This window comes from Hibiscus syriacus, unplaced genomic scaffold (genome assembly GCF_006381635.1).
Source record: "Hibiscus syriacus cultivar Baekdansim isolate YM2019G1 unplaced genomic scaffold, ASM638163v2 tig00110839_pilon, whole genome shotgun sequence".
Lineage (NCBI taxonomy): Eukaryota > Viridiplantae > Streptophyta > Magnoliopsida > Malvales > Malvaceae > Hibiscus > Hibiscus syriacus.
This window is the reverse complement of record NW_024062886.1, coordinates 1,983,567-2,007,584: the sequence shown is the minus strand read 5'-3', so window position 1 is coordinate 2,007,584 and position 24,018 is coordinate 1,983,567. Positions and strand designations below refer to the sequence as shown.

At 35.2% G+C, this 24,018-nt stretch overlaps 1 protein-coding gene and 1 long non-coding RNA gene across 2 annotated transcripts; both read left to right on the top strand.

Annotated features, from left to right (window-relative positions):
* The first annotated feature begins 2,129 nt into the window (after positions 1–2,129).
* Positions 2,130–4,553, top strand: LOC120143215 (protein DEHYDRATION-INDUCED 19 homolog 3-like). Its single transcript, XM_039157600.1, has 4 exons — positions 2,130–2,304; positions 2,405–2,550; positions 3,998–4,075; positions 4,344–4,553. The coding sequence occupies exons 1-4, from the start codon at positions 2,130–2,132 to the stop codon at positions 4,551–4,553; spliced, it is 609 nt and encodes a 202-aa protein (XP_039013531.1).
* Positions 4,554–5,412: 859 nt separating this feature from the next.
* Positions 5,413–6,837, top strand: LOC120143216. The gene is made up of 4 exons (XR_005517913.1): positions 5,413–5,460; positions 5,913–5,944; positions 6,048–6,098; positions 6,798–6,837. It is a non-coding gene; the product is annotated as an uncharacterized LOC120143216 (long non-coding RNA).
* Positions 6,838–24,018: the final 17,181 nt, after the last annotated feature.

The following is a 24,018-nucleotide window of genomic DNA, read 5'->3' as shown; positions in this document are numbered from 1 at the left end:
ATCAATGTATTTTTAAAGTTGATATCAATTATTAGAGAGATATGATTTGTATTAAAACCAATTTTGACCAAAATTTTATTATGATGAACTAAAAATTCTGAAAATTCATTAAAACAATAATATGTTCATCATAAAACCTTTTTAACATACATGAGATTAAAAAAATAATGCATAATCATTTAAAACAAAAATTCATGCATGATTAAAATTTAATGAGCAACCAAATAACCAAAATTAAAAGCATTAAGCTTAGAAGTTACCAATTCCATTTTCATGTATGGCTATAGCATCTTGAATATCATCATTTTCATCAGCATTGCTCCCACACACCTACAATAGATATTTATTTGGATTTTGGTATCCAAATTGCTTTGGATCCTTGGACGTTAGTTTCAGTGCTCCTTGTTCCCTTAGGAACCCATACTTGTCTAATTTTAAAACTTTTTCCTTTTTTCAAAGAAAAAGTATGTTCCTTATGACCATAATAATGGCAATGTGTTGCCCTTTTTAAACATAATAATTTTTTTTAAAAAATTAATTCTTTTTCTTTTGTTAAGCTTTCTAGCTTAACTTCTAACTCAAAATTTTCCTTTTCTAAATCATTTATTTTGATTTTTGAAATCTTTAAATCATTTGTTTAAATTCTTTTTTATTTTCAAAATCAACTCTTGCTTTCAAAATCCATTTATTTTCAATGTTGAGTTTTGAAATTATTTCATATATTTGGAATTCATGGTCTTAAATCCCAAATACAACATAATATAAGAATCTTGCAACTCATCAAAAGTAAATGAATTAAATTCATTTGAGTTATATGATACCTCGAATTCTTCATGAGTGGCCATGAGGCATAGGTTGACTACTTCATCTTCATCATTGGAATCATCTTCATCACTCGAAGATGCAACAATTGCCTTATTCTTGCTTGACCCCTTTTTATTTAGAGGAGGACATTCATGATTGACATGTCCCTTTCTTTGACAATTGAAGCAACCGGGGGACTCTTCTTCTTGGTTGATTCATGTTTCATTTCCTTGAAAATCATGAATCTCTTGAGTTCTTTCAAGAGCATGGCCATCTCTTCTTCTTGTTCATCATCGTCTTCATCCACCTCATCACTTAAATCTTGATAGTTTTCATTGGTGGATTTGAAAACAATGCCTACCTCATTCTTTGAACATCATCTCATGAGTGAGAAGGGAACCAATCAATTCATCGAGAGTGAGGATTTGCGGAAGCTCGAATCGATAACTGGAATGGTTTGCAAAGAGGGTTGGGATCGATTTTTGTGTTTAGGGAGTAAGGAGATTGAAAGATAAAGAATTGCACAACTATTTATAGTGGTTCGACTTCTTAACCAAGTCTACATCCACTACCTTAGGTCCTCACCAAGGATTTTCCAACAAATTCACTAATTTGTTCTTTCTTATTACAGGACAAAGAGATAACCTTTACAATCTCCCTAGTTTTTCATGGGTTAAACTAGAACCTTTCCCTATCTTTTAGAAGGCTTAGCTAGAACCAAAACCCCTTTACAATGAAAGGAAATGTAAACAAGAAAATCTCTATAAGGTAGGTGTTTACAAGAATTAAGTTCACAAGAACAAAAATATTTACAAGAGAGGATGAAATAAGATTGAAAAGCTCTTCTCTTGTGTTTGATTGCTTGGATAGTTGTTCTCTTCTTTCTTCAAGAGTCCTCAGCTTGCATTTATAGCTTGAAATGAGTTTAAAGTTGTATATAACCGTTGGGGATGTTTTGGAGCTGTTTGAGGATTATTTTTCTGCAAACCAAGGCTATCCAAACACAGGGGTATCGGTACTCACTATAAGAAAATATACTTTTAATGACACACGAACGATGACAAACACTAATTTATGACTTGCAAAAAATGTGTCATAAAAAATGTCATGTTTCTTAAAATTTGAATGATTTATGACTTACAATAATGTGTGTCATATTTAATAGTCACAATTCAAAAAATTTGTAAAAACACGGAGTACACTTTTAATTGTGTGTCATATGTAAAAGTCGTCTTTTAATTTTCCCCCATAATTTTCATCCTTTCCCGCTTCTTCCCTTCACACTAAACCTATGTTTTCGTTTTTCTCTTTGCATTCATGTTAACATGATATTGAGTGATCAGATGGAGAATGCATCTTCCCCAAACCCTACCCCTCCAAAATCCAAACAAACCTGCAGTTTAGAGCGTTATCTAAAAGTTTCAGGGGAGGATGATACTTGGAGCTTTGCCTTCTCAGCTTCATCTAGGAGCTATCAATCCACTCTTAAATCCCATAGTGGTTGGCATTTTATTTGTTTATTTTTTGTTGCTTTTGATTTTGAGTTTTTGTTTTCCGGATTTTATGCGGTTACCGAATGGGGTGTTATTAATTTTGGAAGCAGATATTTCTATTGATTTTGAAGAGATTGAAGAAGATGATGAATTGATGACGGAATACCCCTTCCTGTACTGTTCGGAGGATTTTTATTTACTTGGATTGTGCTGCCATATCGACGAGGAGCATAATCTTGAAGCTGGGTATGGGGTATGCACTAAGCCCTTTTTGGATTTGTTGTTAGGCGTGAATTTTTCTTTTGTTTTGAACGATTGTTAGAAATGATATTTAAGGAATGTTTTACACTTCCCGGATATTCTTTAGTTTGGTAATCGACGGTCAAAAATGGTTAGACAAGGGGGGTCTATTAGTGTATGTGCATAAGTTTACCCAGTAAAAGAATGTCAAACTCGGTCAACTCTTTGAATTATGTTGTACGGATCCCTTTTACAATGCAATGCCTTTGCCACTTGAGGGAAGAGAATCAGGTATTGGACAGTTTTTGGTAATCCATCTGGGAACTTAGATTGATGAATAGATGTTATCAGAACTGAATTACTCGATTCCTTTCCCTCATTCTTATTCAGTATTATCAAACTAGTGTCACTCAATTTATGAACACTTTCTAACATCTTGCAATTTTGTCTGGCTTAAATTGTTATTTTCTACCCATGGAAGCTTATATGATTATCATTGGCTTCATCATTCTTGCCCAAATTTTATGACTTTTAATTTATTCACTCACTGTTAGTGAATAAATGATTGCTAAAGCTACTGGACAATTTTTGTTCTCATCTTCATGCTTTTAATGGCAATCTGGCTTTTATTATTAGTCTATACATAATACCCATTTTTTAGGGGTTCTAAAATAAAACCAGTTAATATAAGGCTAAGAAAAGGCTGCAATTGGTTGTAACCGAAAGACTTACCAAGTGTGTTACTCTTTAGAGTAAACTGGGTAACATTTTAGGTTGTAACCAAAAAATATTACGTTCTCCGTTACAAATAATGTAAATTGCATAACTATTATGGTTCCAATCTAAAAAGTTGGTAAAGAAACTCATGTAACATTCTCGGTTGTAACCAAAATTATTACCAATTATGTAATTTTTTAGAGTAGACATAGTACCATTTTTGGTTAAAACTGGCCGCAATGTAAAATTCTCGGTTGCAACCAAGATTATTGCCAATTGTTTAACTTTTTAGAGTAAACAGTTAAACATTTTAGGATAAAATCCAACGCAAGTTAGCCTTAGGTTTCCCGGCTGCACAACAAAATTATCGCATTTTTGAAACTGACATTCATTCATAATCTAGAGGCCCTATAAGCTTATGTAGTTTGGTGTCGTTTATTGAAGTTGGGAGACCATATTCTCTCTCCCTCTCTCTTTTGTATATGTGTTGGTTTGTTGGCAGGAGTTAAGACTTTGTACATTATCAGTGTAAATTATAGTTAACAGAACTTTCCTTAATATATACTTATTACATGATATGAAGTCTTCTGTTAGAGAAGAACAAGTTTAGTGTTGACTTTACCAAAAGGAATTCTTATTGAATCTCTGAATCATCGGGTTACTTAAAGATTATTTAGTTTTAATTGTAGTTTAGATGTAAATGATGTCTAAGATCATTTAATCTATATCGCTTATAATTGCAGGTATTCCCCGTTTGTGCTCAGAGAGTGGGTATGAACATGGTTGACCACATAACACCACAACACGAGAATATTTTCAAGATATCATTGTTTTACTTTTTAGTTGAAATATTTTTCTTATTTAGTTTCTTTTTCCCTATTTCTTCAACTACCCGTTCAAGATTATGTCATTGTGCTTGAATCATTTCTCATGACATCATGTTTCTTTTACTAAATCTCTCTGAACCGGTCAATTTTAAATATTAACTTTTTATGTGTGACCATGAGGCTGCTTTGAGGGTTTTTTTAAGTATAATTTAGGCCAGATTCTTTTGAGTTTTATTATCTGTGTCCCTTGACTAATGATTACAGTAACCATAAACTATATTTTCATAAAGACGGCTCTTTGTCACCTCTTTCTTCCTTGAGGAAGGAATTGCATGATGTGCATTATCAAACTCTTCTTTTCATGTCATGTTCTTCACTTTCTTCCTCCAATACAAGACCCGATCTGTTGCTTTCATTTCTTTACAGTGCACCTCCTGCGGATTCATCCGTTTCTTTCATTTTTGTTTTCTGAGTGAACAGTCTCAACACATGGAATCTCTTTTACAGAAAGTTGAAAATGGTATTGTATCTGGGGTGAGAACTCAAATTTTAGACTAAACTAAGATTTCATAATACTTTAAAATTTGAATTTTTGTGAAGCCTTATTCTACTGTTAGAAGTTTTATGATGGTATTCCACTATGTTTTGTACATATAATGTGTATACAGATTAAACTGATATCCACCCTTTCTACTTTAGCTTTTTCTTGCTGAAAGGAAGGATTAGTAAAAAAAAAAGTTGTGAAACTAATAGTACACAAAATATAGGAGCTTTGACTACTATATAAGAAAAAAGGTTGCTTAGTCAGTTATTCATGTGTGCTATGATTAGGGATATAATTGATCTGATTCGAACTGATACATCGCCAAGCTCAAAGTCGGCTTTATAAGAAATCTTGAGACTTTAAATTTGGATTAAGCTTGACTGAGCTTCATTTGTCATGCTTGAATCCTTCTTGTAATTCACTCGAGACACTCAAGCTCAACTTGCTGGATTTGATTTTTTTTGATAATTTGTTAATATGTATATTAATCACTATATTTTATCCATTTATTAGTTTCTTTTATAAATATTGACTATATTAAAAATGAAGGGCGGAGAGCCTTAAGCGTTAGTTAATTAAAGTACTCAATCTTGATTCACTCAAGTAGCTCAAGCTTGAGAGAAATGGATTAGACCATTTATTCCAGTAATAAGATGTTGGATGAATGATGTTGGGATTATCAAGTAGAAGGACAGGCGTGACTAGTATCAATGCTGAAAGTTCTCGTTCCTATAGTGCTTTAACTTGTGTTGTTGAATCTCGATGCAAGGTAATAATGCTTCGAATACTAAAAGACATAGTCGAGAACGGACTTGAAGTGCTGGTCAATAAGAATGTAAGAAAACTTTTCTGATACACATCTGTCACATCATACATACACATTAGTCATACAACTATCATATGGACTAGTATATTTTCTTGTAGAATAAAGACTGCAACTATCATACATAAACATTTCTTGTATCATATACACATCTGTCATATCATACATACACATACTCCCGTCTCAACAATATATGCAAATGCAACTACCTGTATGAATGCTAATTAAGTTTACCACAATAAAATGTGTTTTTTGGTTACATTGTCCCCATTTCCAGAACTTAATGGTCTCTTTATGACCTGAAACTAAAGATCTATTGTGTTTTTTTTGTGCTTTGTATTTTACCTACAGAGGCGAAAAATAAATTTGAGAGCATATATATTATTTTCCTATGTAAGCTTCATCTTCCATTGTTTTTCCTAGTTTTGTAATGCATTTCCCTCTCCCTCAATCTTGCCATGTAGGTTGTAGCTCTTGTTAAAATGACATTTGAAATGTAAGTGCTATTCTTTATCTAAAATAGCTGTTATTATTCTCAATTACTGCTTAGCTACAGTATCGATGTTCTCTTTCCTAAACAAATGTTCTCGGTGTTGTAGATATGCAACATGTGTAATACCTATAAGTGGCTTCTTTGCATCAAGTCTTTGGTAAGTATTTAACTGTGGTATTACTGGAATTTGTGTTTGGTGTGTGGTGTAGTGTTTTCCTTATTATGGTGTGGTTTGTGTTATGTAATGAGTAACTTGTGTCAGTAAAAAATACATACTGCTTGAAAACCCTGCCGAGACTGAAAACAGAGTATTACTTGTGAACTTGTTGCTTGTTTCAGACTCTTTTTTGTTTTAAGTATAATATTGTTCCTCAATGATCTGTCTGCTTTCTAAACTTGTATTGCTTAAGTATAAAATACATACCTGCTACATGTATTGTTTTATCTTTTATTTTTTTCTTAAACTTGAACTAAAGTTAAGGGGGTTTCGTGGAGTGGTCAAGTTGCCTTCTCTGCATAATGAAGTTTCTTAATTAAGCAGGATCCTAATTTGTTGAATTACTGCCATTTGTCTTGCTCTGTGTTTTCATATCTTAATGCCTTGCCCTGAAACTGGTTTTGACAGCACTAATTTGTTTTTCTTATAATTTTAATGAAAATTAAATTTTAAATGCATTTAAGCTGTTGAGTTGCCAAAAGGTTTATGCTATAGGCTGCAAATTGCTTATACGATATGGAGCTTATTATGTACTGGATGTGCAATATTTTAACATCTTTGTTTTATTTTTCTTACCTTTTGTTGATATTGTTTTTGCATATTCTAAGCATCCTTATTTTTTTGTTGTTGTCAATACAGGTTTGGCAACACTGCCTATTTGCACATATCTGTGGCTTTTTATCTAGATGCTCAAAGCTCTAAGTATTTGGAAACAAAGTGCATTATTGTATATATATAATGGTTATATGTTCTTTCTCAATTTCGTATTTTCTTTGTTTTCTTTGACTAATCGTTTATTGTAAACTATTTGTAGTGTGAATATATTGTATACAAATGGATTGCTTATATATAATATGATATATATATTTAGTATTATGAGGCATTAAATGTGATTTAGTTTGATTATTTGTCAATCTACAATATATATATAATTTATGAAATACAATCACGACACATGAATGTAACTCATACAAATGTGTGTCATCTTCATTTATGACAGGGGCTTCAATGAAAGGCAATGTAAGTCATAAATACGTGTCATAAATTTAGGACACAGAAATGTGTGTCATCTTAATTTATGACGGGGGCTTTAATGACGCTCAATGCGTTTCATAAATGTGAGTCATAAATGTGTGTCATAAATGCGCGTCATAGATTTATGACACACAATTATGAGTCATTTGATATATATGTCAGTGGCTTCAATGAAATGAATTTGTGTGTCATCTGCACCCATAGATGACGCGTAATGCGCGCCATTAAAGGGGTTTTTTCTAGTAGTGACTACCTTTGTTAAATTCAAATTTAACTAGTCGTTGCTAGCCGTTGGAGCCTTGGGGTATCGATACCATGCAAGGGTATCTATACCAAAATTGCATTCGATGTTTGAGAAGTCATAGGGGTATTGATACCAATTCATAAGGGTATCAATATCCATGGTATTGTTACCCATTTATAGGGGTATCAATACCTCTTAATATTTTTGCTCAAATCCGAATTTAATGGAATTTTAATTATTTTTGAAACCTTTTGAAAACTTTAAATAAATTAAATTTAAGTCCAAAAACATTTTTCCATAATTGTTATATCAAAACTTAGTTCAACAATCTCCCCCTTTTTGATATAACAAAACATTTGAAAATTTGTTTTAGGCAAAACTCCCCCTTAATAAAATGTTTAATGAAAAAGATACCAATTGTTTACAAAAGGATATCAATTGTTAAAAAGATACCAATTGTTACCAATTGTTGGAAAATATATGAAAATGTTAAGCTACCCCTTTTTCATTAAGAAATTGAATCAAACCATACTTCTCCCCCTTTTTGTTACATAAAAAATTATTCAACCTTTAAAGTTCAAAATAACTTTGGAGAGTAAGTGGCAAATTTGAAATTTAAAAAATCATTTGAAAAATCAAAGCTCCCCCTCAATAAATGCATTTCAAACAAAATTTAGCTTTAAGAACTTGACACTTAACCAAAATTGAATTTCAACAAAGAATCATAAACATGTTAGTAGTACATGAAATTCAATGTATCCAAGTCTAAAATACTTTATGCAATATCAATTGTTGAAATTAAGTGCATATGCATAAAACTTTTTAGAAAACTTTTATGCATTTAAAAAATTTTATATCAATTTTTAGAGAGATATCTTATACAATTTTAAGTACATGTATAAACATTTAAATTTAGGTAAAAAATTTAAAATTTTGATATCAATTGTTAGAGAGATATCATTTGCATTTAAAATCAAAGTATTTGAAAAGTTGATATCAATTGTTAAAGAGATATCATTTGTATTAAAACCAATTTTGACCAAAATTTTATTATGATGAACTACAAATTATAAAAATTCATTTAAACTTTAAAATGTTCATCATAAAACATTTTTAACATACATGGGATTAAAATAATAATGCATAATCATTTAAAACAAAAACTCATGCATGATTAAAATTAAATGAGCAACCAAATAACCAAAATTAAAAGCATTAAGCTTAGCGGTTACCCATTCCTTTTTCATGTGTGGCTAGAGCATCTTGAATATCATCATTTTCATCACCATTGCTGCTACACACCTACAAGAGATATTTATTTGGATTTTGGTATCCAAATTGCTTTGGATCCTTGGACATTAGTTCCAATGCCCCTTGTTCCCTTAGGAAACCATACTTGTCTAATTTTAAAACGTTTTCCTTTCTTTAAAGGACAAGTATGTTCCTAGTGACCATGAAAATGATAATATGAGGTTTTTATCAATTCTATACGTAATAGGTTGTTTTTTTAAATTAATTCTTTTTCTTTTCTTAAGCTTTCATGCTTAACATTTAAATTAAAATTTACTTTTTCTAAATAATTTATTTTGATTTTTAAAAGCTCCAAATCATTTTTCAAAATTTCATTTTGATTTTCAAAATTGACTTTTAATTTCAAAATCAATTTATCTTTAACTTTGAAGAGTTTTGGTCAATCGTCTACTATTACCCAAATCAAGTCCTTTTTACCTAGTGGCAACAGTAGCCCTAAAACAAAGTCCATTGTTACTCGCTCCCACTTCCACTCAAAAATAGATATAGGTTGCAATAAACCATATGTCACCTAATGTTCAGCTTTCACTTGTTGTCATGTCAAAAATTTGGCAATATTCTCTATGACAGTTTTTTTCATGCCAGGCCACCAATAACAACTCTTCAAGTCTTGATACATCTTATTACCGCCTGGGTGCATAGTTAAAGGGCTATAATGAGCTTCGCAAAGAATATCTCTCCTCAAATCTTCATAATCAGGAATGTAAAGTCTTCCCTGGTAATATAAGCATCCATTATCCCAAATTTTGAAATCTTTGGCTTCTCATTTATCGACTTGCGCCAATTACATTAATCATTTCTTATCTCTACCTTGCAGTTCTTTAACCCGGTCAAAAAAATCGGCCTTAACTTTAATTCGGCAATTAAAGCACCATCTTCTTTTAAATAGATACATGCATCTAAAGACCTTAAAGCTGCAAAAGTCTTTCGACTGAGCGCATCTGCTACCATATTAGCTTTTCCCATATGATAGTCAATAACCAAATCATAATCCTTTAGGAGCTCGATCTATCTTCTCTTCCTTAAGTTTAGTTATTTATAAGTAAAAAATACTTTAGACTTTTATGGTCTGTGTAAACATGGCAACGCTCATCGTATAGGTAATGGTGCTAGATTTTCAAAGCAAACACTACAGTTTCCATTTCCAAATCATGCGTTGGGTAACTTCTTTCAGGATTCTTCACCTGTCTTGAGACATAATCCACAACTTTCCCTTATTGCATCAGCACACATCCCAATCCGTTATAAGATGCATCACTGAAAATGACATAATCATTACCTGACTCAGGTTGCACAAGAATTGGAGCCTCTGTTACTATTCTTTTGAGTGTATCAAAACTTTTCTGACATCTTTCTGTCCAAATAAAAGACACATCCTTCCGTAATAATTTAGTTAGGGGTAGAGTTAGCATCGAAAAATTTATCACAAATCTACTATAATAACCAGCGAGCCCCAAGAAACATTGAACTTTATAAACATTCTTTAAGGGTTGATAATCCACTATAGCTTGAATCTTTTTAGGATCCACTTTTATGCCCTCTGCAGATACTATATTATTGATCGCTTGTAAATGTATATGTTAAGGCAAGCAAATATGTGCAAGTATACACAATCGATTTAAGTAATATAGGGTAAGTGAGTATCGTCTCCATAGTGGTTGAGAAATATATTTTCACCATAACTAGAACTAATGTCACAAATTAAGTCATACTAAGTTGCCAGCTTAAGTTCTAATATTAATAAAACAAAGAGGTAGTTTAATGATTACATGAAAGTTTGGTCGAGACAAAATAAATATGCAGAATACTAAAGTAAATAAAACAAGATAAGTGTTGATTTAAATCGAATGCAAACAACCTCATATATTCAGACATATCACAGAGCACTGATGCTAAACCCTTGCATTGTCAACAATTATTTCTAAGTCTAGAATTAATTATTATGACTTGCTCAAGCTGCCCGACAGGATTACTAGGTATTCTTAGACGGTTGCTATGGCAATACTCCTCACCGTTAACTACAATCCATTATTGTAGCAATACCTTTCAGTGTAAACTATAGGCATTGTCTATCCTACTCTAGCGTCTATCTCTTTTAGTCGATTGAAACCACTCCTTATCTCTAAGGTAGACAAGTTAGAACTTCACCATCCCGGATTCATTATATTGCTTACGTCGATCTATCTTAATTCTCTCTAATATAAGAATCCTTATATAGACAAAAGACTATCTCTCGATACTCTTATATTGCCAATACATGCTTTACCAAAACCCCAGACAATCTCTCGATGCTCTTACAGTGTTAAGAAAAAATATTTAAAAGTAAGCAAAATAGTCATAAGCAAAATATAATTCATCATTCATAAAACATAAAAATATTGTTCAGGAAACACAAAGTTTAAAATCAAGTAAGACATTCATGGTGGTATCAAAGATCATCCAAAATTTAACGTTTAGTACAACCCCAAATAGATAAAGAGTTAAACAAAGGAACGACTCCCAAAACTGGGGGCTCTGTCGTGACGATTCTGATCAGCACTACGCCTGTCTTGGTGATCACCCTCTCTCGAGGCCTGATCACCGCTCTTCTAACGTCTGGTTATGGAGGACAGTACGAAAGGTCGGTGGGTAGATGGTGAAGAAGTACTGAAGTTGCTTGCTCACACCTTTGGTAAAGTTCTTCTCTCTTCTTCCTTGTCCCCTTTCTTTGGGAGCTACGGCTGGTTATTTATAAGGAAATTTCTCCTAGGGCTTTGCATGCTTTTTGGAGTTTCATTAAATAACCATTGTCAAATAAATGTCCAGACTTAAAAAGGAAAGGCAGCTATCAGAATAATTAAGGCTTGCTTGTACGTGAAGTAGGCCATCCAGCTAGCTTGTGATATAGGCGGTTTCGTCACACCTGCTTCAGACTTCCTCAGATAAACCTTGCCTCAGCGAGATAAATCTGCTCCTGACGTTCTCATTTGTTTCGCTGGCCTTTGTAAATTTATGTTGTCACGACTGAAATGTTCTTCCCCTGTAAGTTTCCTGCACAAGCACAATCCAAACAACCCTTTCTCCTCAGCAGCATCAGTCAAACCAAATAAATCTTACCTAAGCAAAATTTATCCACCACAAGCTAATGTAACCTAAATGCAACTAAAATGCTATGCATACTTTGTTTAGACAAGCAATAACTTATGTGAAAAGACTAGAAATTAAGTCTTTTTACGGAGTTATCACACCCCCAAACTTAAGCTATTGCTTGTCCTCAAGCAATGTACAATAGCTGGAAGAAAATAAAAATTTCATGGCAAAACAGGCTTAAAAAATTCATATGGTTTGAGATTTCAACCCTCAATAAATATTGTTTGGCTTCAACATGTTCGACAGTCATGTAAGTCATGTCCCTTCGCTAGTCGGGATTCTTTGCTATAGTGTGTGCGTGATTGTAACCAGTATTTGCATAAAGGTAATTAGAAAACTTAAGTAATTACTTCTGGTTTGTCAAGGTAACAAATTATTTGTCAGGCTTAGTTTATACTCCTAGTTATTTATCAACTTTTTTTTAGGCAGGGGAGTCGGCTCATCACAACTACCGTTCCACACTCTAGGTGAAAGGGAGCATACCTTCCACCCCCAAGCTAGTCGGGCAGAGTCATCCTGTGACTACTTTCATTCACTCATATGTCGTGGCTACTCTTTATTTCTTATGGAGTTTTTATGTTTATGCCTTTGCACAGAGGAGTGTCCCATCTTATTTTTCAAGTTTTCAAACACTAGAGAGTTTTTACTTCACCCTTAAAATATTTTTGAAGTCTTGACAAGCATAAAGTTCTTTTCCAAAAATTTTACAGATTACCTGAAACAAAGAGAGCCTACAATTATGTTTATGAACTTCAAAGAATCAGGCCAAAGGTTGGTTCTCTTCTTTAGAAAGACTTAACAATACTTATGGCATAGGCAATCAAATTATGCATTCATCATTGGGCATCCCTAATTCATTCCTAAGAATAACCTTAACATGCTTATGTCATGAAAATCAAAATTTTCAACCAATTATCATCAACTGCTTTCTAACAAAGTATGTCATAATATGGTACAATACCTCCCCCAAACTTGAATGATGCATTATCCTCAATGCATGAAATTAAAACTACATGAATCTATATGCAGATGCAAAAAAGGAAAACTAAAAATAAAATAGAAACTCACTGTGGTGGGGTGGCTTGGCTGGACGCCCTCGTTCAGCGTCGTTTGGGAGGAGAGAGACTATCGGATCCTGAGTCTACTTCTACTGGAGAGGGAGATGGCTGAAGTATACGTCCTGCCATTCTCTTGTAGTACTTATTGCTGGACGAGGCTCATGTTGGAGTTGACTGCTGGGCAGTAGAAGTTGGTTGTGCTGGAACTGGTGCTTGACTAGGAACTGCTGCTGAGACTGGTGTAGCTTGACTGACAGGGGAATGAATGGGATATTGTGTATGTAGAGGCCAGTGCTAGAGTAAAATCTTCATCTTTGAAGAAGTGGGGTGGAGTATCATCACTGCTTTTGGAGGTTAAAAAAGAGGAGGAGCTGAGGAATTCTTCTGTGTCGCCTTGGCCTTCCTCTGATACGGGTGGTACATGAGTTGCTAGTGGTGGCATATCAACGGGTACTTATGGGGGAACTTCTGGAGGGGCATGCGATGTCGAGGCATGGAATGTGTTATTTCCCGTAGTGTATTTGAGGATGACCATGGGGAAGGTCGGTAGTTTGATGTTAGTGCTCGGGAGCAACTCCTTGAAGAATGCATTGAGTTGTATGTCCCTTGCCTTCACATACTCGAAGTAGATTTCAATGTGGTCCTCCAGGCGACCGATCTTTTCACGCGTTTCTTGATTGTACGTGACCACAACAGCTATTCTAACTACGATAACCGATTTTTCTCCTCGCTCAAAGCCTTTCTGTGGGTCGTTGTCATTGAAACTCATTAACTCGGGGACCTTTTTCTTGGTAATACCCTCATTTGGTTTAATAAAATCCTCGAAGAGCTCCTCATGAACCCTCTTCTCCTTGCATAATGCAATTATCAAGTTGGGAAACATAAGGTTACCGTGGTTCCTCTTGGCACATTCATGGATCTACTCGAAGAAGAGTTCTCCAACGTTGATCTTCCTCCCGTATTGATCGAGTGCAAGAGTATCAGTCTCTTCACGAGGATAATGGTGTGTTGGGATGTTGGCATCAGTTTTCCTTTGAGAAAGTGGTTCCATAACTTCATGTGTGGTTTTAGTGCTCAGTGATCTACTCTTTTCCTCGTTGGGGCATTCCCTTCGAACTTGGCCCACCCAAAGCATAAATCCTATAGTATATCATCATACGTTTCTTGATAGGCCTTAGACATAAATTACTTGTGTTACTCCTCCATATTTCCCAACTTAAAGTATCGATTCAGAACAGAAGGGGAAAATCGAATGAACTGTCCTCGAACATAAACTGTGTAGATAGACTGGTCCTTGAGATGGGCGTAGAATTCTTATACCATCGTCGGTGCTACGGCTTTGGGATTGCGAGCAAACTTCTCCCAGTGGTGTTTCTTTATCACATCCACCACCTCCAGTCCAAATGGCTCCTCTTCCTCAACGGGAAAGACGAATCCATCTTCCAAATAGACTTGACATTTCTGGAAAATTTTGAAGCGTGCTTCTGCTTTGACTATTTGGAAATGTTCGAAACTCTGTGTTGGGGCTTTCCTTGTTCTTACCATTGTTCTTGGTTGATATTAGTGGTGACGATATGAAGAGAAAAAAAAATTTCTTGCTTAGTGATAAGAGGTTGAGGCACGATGAAGAAGAAGAAGTTGAGCAGTTTGTTTCTTTGGAAAGTAATGCGTGGCTTCGGGGTAGTTTTGTCCTTTCTTGGAGGGAAAAGATTTGTGCATTAATGAGAAATATATGATTAGACATAAAGTGGGGGAAAAAGATATCCTTCCCTCTTTATTTTGCTGCCAAAACCATGCGTCCTAGGGTTTTTTCTCTTCTCATGCATGCTCTTATTCCCCATGCAACCATGTGTTCTTTGTTTGCCTACAATAAATAAAGTAAATAAAATAAAACGGATAATGAAAACAAAAAATAACTTAATTTCTTTATGTACATAATTCAAATTTTCTTTGCCTAAGCAACTAATTTTGTTTAAATAATTACAACAAACTCTTGGGCATCATGTGCCAACGATGCCGGTTTGTCGTGTATGATTGGGGCTCCTTTGTACTCCTTGAGTCTCTGCCCGTTCACTTTAAATATGTAACCATCGTTTTAGTTCTGGATTTCAATTGCTTTATTTTGCGGACTTGGTGTACAATGAATGGTTCGGACCATCGTGATTTTAACTTGCGTGGGAATAACTTAAGATGTGAATTAAAGAGCAGTACTTGTTATCCAGAATAAAATTGCCTCAGCAGTATTTTTCTGTCATGCCATCGTTTTTTTTCTCCTTGTATAGGCGGGCATTCTCGTATTCGTGTGCTCAAAATTCATCCATCTCATTCAGTTCCAAGAGTCTTCTTTCTTCAGCAATTTGAGCATCCATATTTATCTTTTTGATGGCCCAGTAGGCTTTATGTTCTAATTCAACAGGCAAATGACATTCCTTTCTGTAGACCAGTTTGAATGGTGACATTCCCAACGGTGTCTTGAATGTTATGCGATAAGCCCATAATGCTTCATCTAGCTTCGGGGACCAGTCTTTTCGACTTGGGTTGACTACTTTCTTAAGGATTTGTTTGATTTCCCGGTTAGACACTTTAGCTTGTCCATTCATTTGAGGGTGAAACACCATAGCAATCCTATGTCATACTCCATATCGCTTCAGTGCCTTGGCAATCAATTTATTATCAAAATGAGTGCCTTCATCGCTGATGATAGCTCGTGGTGTTCCAAATCGGGTGAATATATTTTTGTGCAAAAATATTAACACGGTTTTGGAATCATTTTTAGGTGTAGCAATGGCTTCAACCCATTTTGATATATAATATACTTCCAAGAGGATGCACAAATCTCCGAAAGATGTGGGAAAGGGCCTCATGAAGTATATTCCCTATACGTCAAAGAGTTTAATTTCCAGGATATTTTGCCATGGCATCTCATGCCTTTTTGATATGTTTCTTATTTGTTGACATTTATCACATGACTTGTAAAATTCATACGTATCCTTGAATAAGGTTGGCCAATAAAATCCATATTGGAGCACCATCGATGTTGTTCTTATTCCACCGAAATGCCCTCCATATGGTGACGAGTGGCACTGGTGTAGAATATCTTTCTGCTCTTCTTCTGGAATGCATCTTCGAATTATTTGGTCTCCGCATTGCTTGAAGAGAAATGGTTAATCCTAGTAGTAATGTCGCACATCATATCGAAACTTATTTCTTCCCTTGCTAGATAAATCAGAAGGAACAATACCACTAACAAGAAAGTTAACAATGTCAGCATACCACGGCGCAGCCGTGAAAAATAATATTTTCTCATCAGGGAAATCCTCTCTAATTTCTGTTGTGTCAAGACAATCAGGTTTTTTATGTAGCCAAGACAAATGGTCTGCCACTTGATTCTCTATACCTTTTCTATCCTTAATTTCTAAATCGAACTCTTGTAGTAATAATATCCATCAAATTAGTCTAGGCTTCGCCTCTTTTTTATTAATCATATATTTAATGACTGAGTGATCTGTATGAACAATTACCTTAGTGCCTATTAGGTATTCCCTAAAATTATCGAATGCAAATACTACTGCTAAGAGTTCCTTTTAAGTGGTGGTATAGTTAACTTGTGCATCATTAAGAGTACGACTTTCATAGTATATGACGTGAAAAATTTTACTTTTCTGTTGCCCTAGCACTGCTCCGACTGCATAGTCACTGGCATCGCACATGAGTTCAAATGATTTATTCCAATATGGCGGGACAACGATTGGTGCTGTCGAAAGCTTTTTCTTCAAATCTGTGAAGGCATTCAAACAATCATTAGTAAATTCAAATGGATAATTTTGTTGAAGCAAAAGATATAAGGGTTTAGATATTTGAGAAAAATCTTTTATGAACCGCCTGTAGAAGCCTGCATGTCTATGGAAGCTTCATACACCTCGCACACTGGTGAGTGGGGGTAGGTTTGCAATTATGTCCATCTTGGCTTTATCGACTTCAATGCCTTGACATGAAATTTTGTGACCCAACATTATTCCTTCGGTCACCATAAAATGGCATTTCTCCCAATTCAGCACTAGGTTGGTTCTTCACATCGTTTCAGTACCTTAGACAAACTATTGAGGCATCGTTCAAAATCATCACTCGAGACGGAGAAATCATCCATAAATATTTCCATGAATTCTTCCACCATATCTGAAAATATTGCCATCATGCATATTTGGAATGTAGCTGGAGCGTTACACAATCTAAACAACATTCTTCTAAATGCATAGGTGCCATACGGGCATGTGAAAGTTGTTTTCTCTTGATCCTCCGATGATATAGTTATTTGGTTATGCCCTAAATATCCATCGAGGAAGCAGTAAAATGCCTTTCTCGCGAACCTATCAAGCATTTGGCTGATGAAAGGAAGGGGGAATGGTATTTCTTTGTGGCTTTGTTGAACTTTCTGTAATCCATGCATATGCGCCAACATGTGATTGTTCTTGTGGTGAGGATTTCGTCATGTTCGCTTTTAATCACGGTCACGCCACCCTTCTCTGGCACACACTGTACCGGGATAACCCATGAATTATCGAATATAGGATATATTACTCATGCATCCAACCATTTTATGATTTCCTTCATAACTACCTTCTTCATGATTGGATTAAGCCTTTTTTGAGGTTCTACTAAAGTGCTATAGATGTCTTCAAGGTTGATTTTGTGCATGCATATGGTCGGACTGATTCCCTTTAAGTCTGCCATTGTCCATCCAAGAGCTTTTTTATGCCGTGAAAAAACATTAAACAAACTATTCTCTTGTTCGGTGGTTAGGTTGACATAAATTATCACTGATAGAGTTTCATCAATTCTTAGATATACACATTTCAAATACGATGTCAAAGATTTAAGTTCTAGTTTCGGTGCATGTTGCAAGGATGTCTCTTGAGACTTTACTTCATCATATTCTAAGGGCTCGAATTTCATACCTCATCTATTATGAAGAAGTCTCGATTGATCCTTTGTCTCTTTTCTGCATCGTGTATTGGTGTCAATTGCAGGGCGTTCATTATTCATATTTTTATTATCAGGACCATGAATTTTTGAATCCTCTTCTGGATTTAATTCGCTTGGGCCAAATGTATCTTGTTCGTGCATCTCAATTGTAGGGTCGTGATACAAAGCGATGTATTCATCAAGTCGTAGAGATTCACCTTATCCTAGGATTATCTTCTCCTCGACTTCTCTAATGCATTGGTACTCTTCTGAATCGTCCACATATTTCATGGAGTTGAATAAATTGATGGTGACACTTTGTTCTCCTACTTGTATTGTTAACTCTCCCATTTCGCAATATATTAGGATTCTCCTAATGGCTAAGAATGGTTGTCCCATGATCATCGGGGCATTTTCATCGGCTTCGCAATACAGGATAAGGAAATCAATTGGAAAGACGAATTTATCAACCTTTACGATGACGTCCTCTATTATGCTCTCTGGCCGCACATATGACCAATCGGTTAACTGTAAGATGACTGAGGTTGGGTAGGCGTGAAACCCGTCTAGTTTCATAAATATGGACTTTGGTATCAAGTTCACACTTGATCCCAAATCAACAAGGGCTCGTCCAATGAAGTTACTACCAATTGAACATGGTATTATAAAGCTGCCATGAAGTCTTTAATCGAAGCCATAAATTCCTGCAATGATAACTCCAAGGAATTAGTATTGGAATTAGTATTATAGGAAGAAGCTATACCTTTATTGTTTTGCCAAGGTTGCTGATGATATTAATTATGAAAATGTTGATGATCATAATTATTTTACTGTGGCCTATAATTTGTTGCTTGATTGTTGTTGTTTCCTTGATGACTTCATGAGAAATTTAGGTGTTGTCTCCAACTAGGATTGTATGTGTTCGAATATGGGTTGTTGTTGCTCCGATTGTAATTGCCCACGAAATTGGATGACTCATGGTTTTCCGGGCACTCACTTTCATGATGGTTGTCGTGACAAAATAAGCATGCATTATTGGTCACCTTGACTTATCTTACCTCATCAGGACGTTGCAAATTTTTCAACATGTTGGTTATGGACGAAAGTTGAGGGGTACTGAATCCTTACCCTCTAATTCATATTATCCATATGTTTTTCTATCGGTTCCTAATCTTGTATTTGGAAATTGATAATCATTATTTGCTATCTTGTCGAGGATGTCAAAAGCTTCATTGGGTGATTTGTCTAGTAAGGTGTTATTTGTTGAGACATCTACTATCATTCGAGTTGGTGCATTGACTCCATTGTAAAACATTACCACTTGCGTCCAATCGTGAAAGCCATGGTTAACACACATGCGAAGTAGGCTTTTGTACCTATCCCAGCATTCGTACATTGATTAATCATCTCCTTGGTGAAAACTAGCAATGTCATTGCAAAGTTGTGTAATCATATTGGGCGGATTGTATCTCAGTAGGAAACTCCTGCATAAATATGCCTATGACTTCATTGAGTCGGAAGGAACTCCACTGAGCCAGGCTCTTGCTCTATCGCGTAGGGAATAAGGGAAAAGTTTTAATTTTAGCACATCTTCATGTACTCCTTGTTGCCGAAACGAGTCACATACTTCAAGGAAAGCACGAACATGTTGCCTAGCATCCTCATTGGGTGAACCACTAAATTATCTGATAGAGTTTATCATGTTAAACATCACCGGTTTGAGTTCGAAATGAGTGGCATGTATTTCAGGTGCCACTATGCCTGGATTGAGATCATCAAGAATCGTGTTCAAATGATCTCGTATTACTCTTGGCCTTGCAACTTGAAGATTGACAGCTGCATCAGGTCCTATATGTTGTGTTGTATTTGGAGTTGATTTGATTGTTTTATGGTTCTTTGAGCTCGCAACCTTTGTCTGAGTGATTGCTCAACTTCATGGTCAAATGGTTCCAAAGGTTTACCAGAAGATCTTAAGGTCATGCAATAATTAAAACCTATAAAATAAAATAGTAAACTATGTTAGACTAAAAAAATATAATGTGACAAAGAGAACTTGTTATGGCTAAAAAAATATTTAGTCAGTTTTCAATCCCCGACAACGACGCCAAAAACTTGATCCCTTGTAAATGTATATGTTAAGGCAAGCAAATATGTGCAAGTATACACAATCGATTCAAGTAATATAGGGTAAGTGAGTATCTTCTCCACAGGGATTGGTCGAGAAACATATTTTCACCACAACTATAACTAATGTCACAAACTAAGTCCTACTAAGTTGTCAGCTCAAGTTCTAATATTAATAAAACAAAGAGGTAATTTAATGATTGTAGGAAAGTTTGTTCGAGACAAAATAAATATGCAAAATACTAAAGTAAATAAAACAAGATAAGTGTTGATTTAAATCGAATGCAAACAACCTCACATATTCAGACATATCACATAGCATTGGTGCTAAACCCTTGCATTGTCAACAATTATTTCTAAGTCTAGAATGAATTATTATGACTTGCTCAATCAACCCAACAGGATTACTAGGTATTCTTAGACGGTTGCTATGGCAATACTCCTTAGCGTTAACTACAATCCATTGTTGTAGCAATACCACTAAGCGTAAACTATAGGCATTGTTTATCCTACTCTAGTGTCTATCCCTTTTAGTCGATTGAAACTGCTCCTTATCTTTAAGGTAGACAAGTTAGAACTTCACCATCCCAGATTCATTCTATTGCTTACGTTGATCTATCTTAATTCTCTCAAATATAAGAATCATTATCTAGACAAAAGGCTATCTCTCGATGCTCTTATATTTCCAAGACACGTTTTACCAAAACCCCATGCTATATCTCGATGCTCTTACAGTGTTAAGGCAAAATATTTAAACAGTAAGCAAAACAGTCATAAGAAAAATATAATTCATCATTCATAAAACATAAAAATTTTGTTCAGACAACACAAAGTTTAACATCAAGTAAGATATTCATGGTACTATCAAATATCATCCAAAATTAAATGTTTATTACAACCCTAAATAGATAAAGAGTTAAACAAAGGAAGAACGACTCCCAAAACCAGGGGCTCTGTCACGACGATTCTGATTAGCACTACACCTGCCTTGGTGATCACCCTCTCTCGAGGCCTTATCACTGCCTTTCGAGGCCTGATCACTGTTATGTTAACGTTTGGTTATGGAGGATAGTAAGGAAGGTCGGTGGGTAGATGGTGAATAGGCACTGCAGTTGCTTGCTCCCACCTTGCGTAAATTTCTTCTCTCTTCTTCCTTGCCCCTTTCTTTGGCGGCTACAGCTGGTTATTTATAAGGAAAATTCTCCTAGGGCTTTGCATGCTTTTTGGAGTTTCCTTAAATAACCATTGTCAAATAAATGTCCATACTTAAAAAGGAAAGGCGGCTGTAAGAATAATTAAGGCTTGCTTGCACGTGAAGTAGGTCATTCAGCTGGCTTATTACATAGGCAGTTTCGTCACACCTGCTTCAGACTTCCACATATAAACCTTGCCTTGACGAGATAAATATGCTCCTCACGTTCTCATCTGTTCCGTTGGCCTTTGCAAATTTACGTTGTCATGACTGAAATGTTCTTCCCCTGTAAGATTCCTGCACAAACACATTCCAAACAACCCTTTCTCCTCAACAACATCAGTCAAACCAAATAAATCTTACCTAAGCAAAATTTATCCACCACAAGCTAATGTAACCTATATACAACTAAATGCAACTAAAATATTATGCAAACTTTGTTTAGACGAGCAATAACTTAAGTGAAAAGACTAGAAATTAAGTCTTTTTACGGAGTTATCAATGACCAAGGAAAGCAATCTCAGCTAACCAAAATTCGCATTTGGACAGCTTCGTATACAACTTCTTTTCACGAAGTATATAAAGAACCATGCAAAGATGAGAATCATGTTCCTTCATTGACTTCAAATATACCAAAATATCATCTATAAACACTACCATGAATTGATCCAAGTATGGCTGGAATACTCTGTTCATTAAATCCATAAATGTTGTAGGAGCATTTGTTAATCCAAACGACATTACTATAAATTCATTGTGTCCGTACCGAGTCCAAAAAGTCGTCTTGGAAATATCCTCATTTTTTATCCTTAATTGATGGTACCCCGACCTCAGATATATCTAAGAGAACACTATTGTGCCTTTCAACTGGTCAAACAAATCATCAATCCTCGGAAGGGGATACTTGTTCTTTATCATTACCCTTTTCAATTGACGATAATCAATACATAATTGCATAGGCCCGTCCTACTTTTTCACAAATAGCACAGGTGCTCCCCAATGAGAAACACTAGGTCAGATGAATCCTTTAATAAGTAGCTACTGCAACTGTGCTTTTAGTTCCCTAAACTCCATCGGAGCCATTCTATACGAATCCATAGAAACATGTTCAGTACACAGGTAAACCTTAATTCTAAATTCTACTTCTCGATCTGGAGGCAAACCCGGTAACCCTTTTGAATAAACCTCTAGAAACTCCCTAATCGTGGGAATATCCTGGAATCTTACTTCCGGAACTCTAGTGTCTATTACATTAGCTAGAAAACTACGTATCATCTTAACAACATTCTCTTTGCAGTCAAAGCCAATATCATATTGGACAGGGATTTTGTCTTCTCACCTACCACCACAATTTCAGAGCCTTCTATATCCTTAAGGAATAATCGTTTCCGATGATAGTCTACCCAACCCTGGTGTGGAGACAACCAATCCATGCCCAAAATGATTTCAAACTCATCAAAGGGAAACTCCATTAAATTTGCCAAGAAGACAACCCCTTGATTCTTAATTGGACACTTTCTACACACCCGTGTTACACTTGCACTATGACCCATAGGGTTTACCGCTACCATTTCACTAAAAATTGGTTCTAAGGGAATTCCTCTAATTCTAACCAACTGTTGGGATTTTGATTTTCAAAATCAAATTTTACTTTCAAAATCAATTCATCTTTTCATTTTCTTCCTCTTTCTTGAACACCATCTCATGAGTGAGAAGAGAACCAATCAATTCATTGAATGGGAAACGTTTTTCAATCTTATTTCATCCTCTCTTGTAAATATTTTTGTTCTTGTTAGCTTAATTCTTGTAAACAGCTACCTTAGAGAGTTTTTCTTTTTTACATTTCCTTTGATTGTACAGGGTTTTTGGTTCTAGCTAAGTCTGCTAAAAGCTAGGGAAAGGTTCTAGTTTAACCCGTGAAAAACTAGGGAGTTTCTAAAGGTTATCTCTTTGTCCTGAAAAAAGAAATAACAAATTAGTGAATTTGTTGGAAAATCCTCGGTGAGGAGCTAAGGTAGTGGATGTACACTTGGATGAGAAGTCGAACCACTATAAATCGTTGTGCAATTCTTTATCTTTTAATCTCCTTACTCCCTAAACACAAAAATTGATCACATCCCTCTTTGCAAACCATTCCGATTGTCGATTTGAGCTTCCACAAATCCCATCAGTTTTGGTCAATCTGTCTCCTATTACCCAAATCGATTCCTTTTTACCAGGTGATAATGATAACCCCCAAACAAAGTCCATTATTACTTGCTCCCACTTCCAATCAGGAATAGATATATGTTGCAATAAACCGGATGGCACCTGATGTTCAACTTTCACTTGCTAACATGTCAAACATTTGGCAACAAACTCTGTGACAGCTCTTTTCATGCTAGACCACCAATAACGACTCTTCAAGTCTTGATACATCTTATTCTCGCCTGAGTGCATAGTCAAGGGGCTATAATGGGCTTCGCAAAGAATATATCTCCTCAAATCATCATCATCGAGAATGCAAAGTCTTCCTCGGTAATATAAGCATCCATTATCCCAAATTTTGAAATCTTTAGCTTCTCTTTTTTCAACTTGCTCTAATCTTATTAAGCATTTCATATCTCTACCTTGCAGCTCTTTAACCTGATCCAAAAACATCAGCCTTAAATTTAATTTGGCAATTAAAGCACAATATTGTTTTAAATACATACGTGTATCTAAAGCCCTTAAAGCAACAAAAGTCTTTCGACTGAGCGTATCTGCTACCACATTAGTTTTTCCAGATGATAGTCAATAACCAAATCATAATCCTTTAGGTTTTCA

What these genes read in the sequence shown, in the direction of transcription:
- LOC120143215 (XM_039157600.1), top strand. Translation starts at nt 2,130, where the DNA reads ATGATATTGAGTGATCAGATGGAGAATGCATCTTCCCCAAACCCTACC. An exon ending in CACTCTTAAATCCCATAGTG is followed by an intron (nt 2,305 to 2,404) that starts GTTGGCATTTTA and finishes TAATTTTGGAAG; the next exon opens with CAGATATTTCTATTGATTTT. An exon ending in ATCTTGAAGCTGGGTATGGG is followed by an intron (nt 2,551 to 3,997) that starts GTATGCACTAAG and finishes TTATAATTGCAG; the next exon opens with GTATTCCCCGTTTGTGCTCA.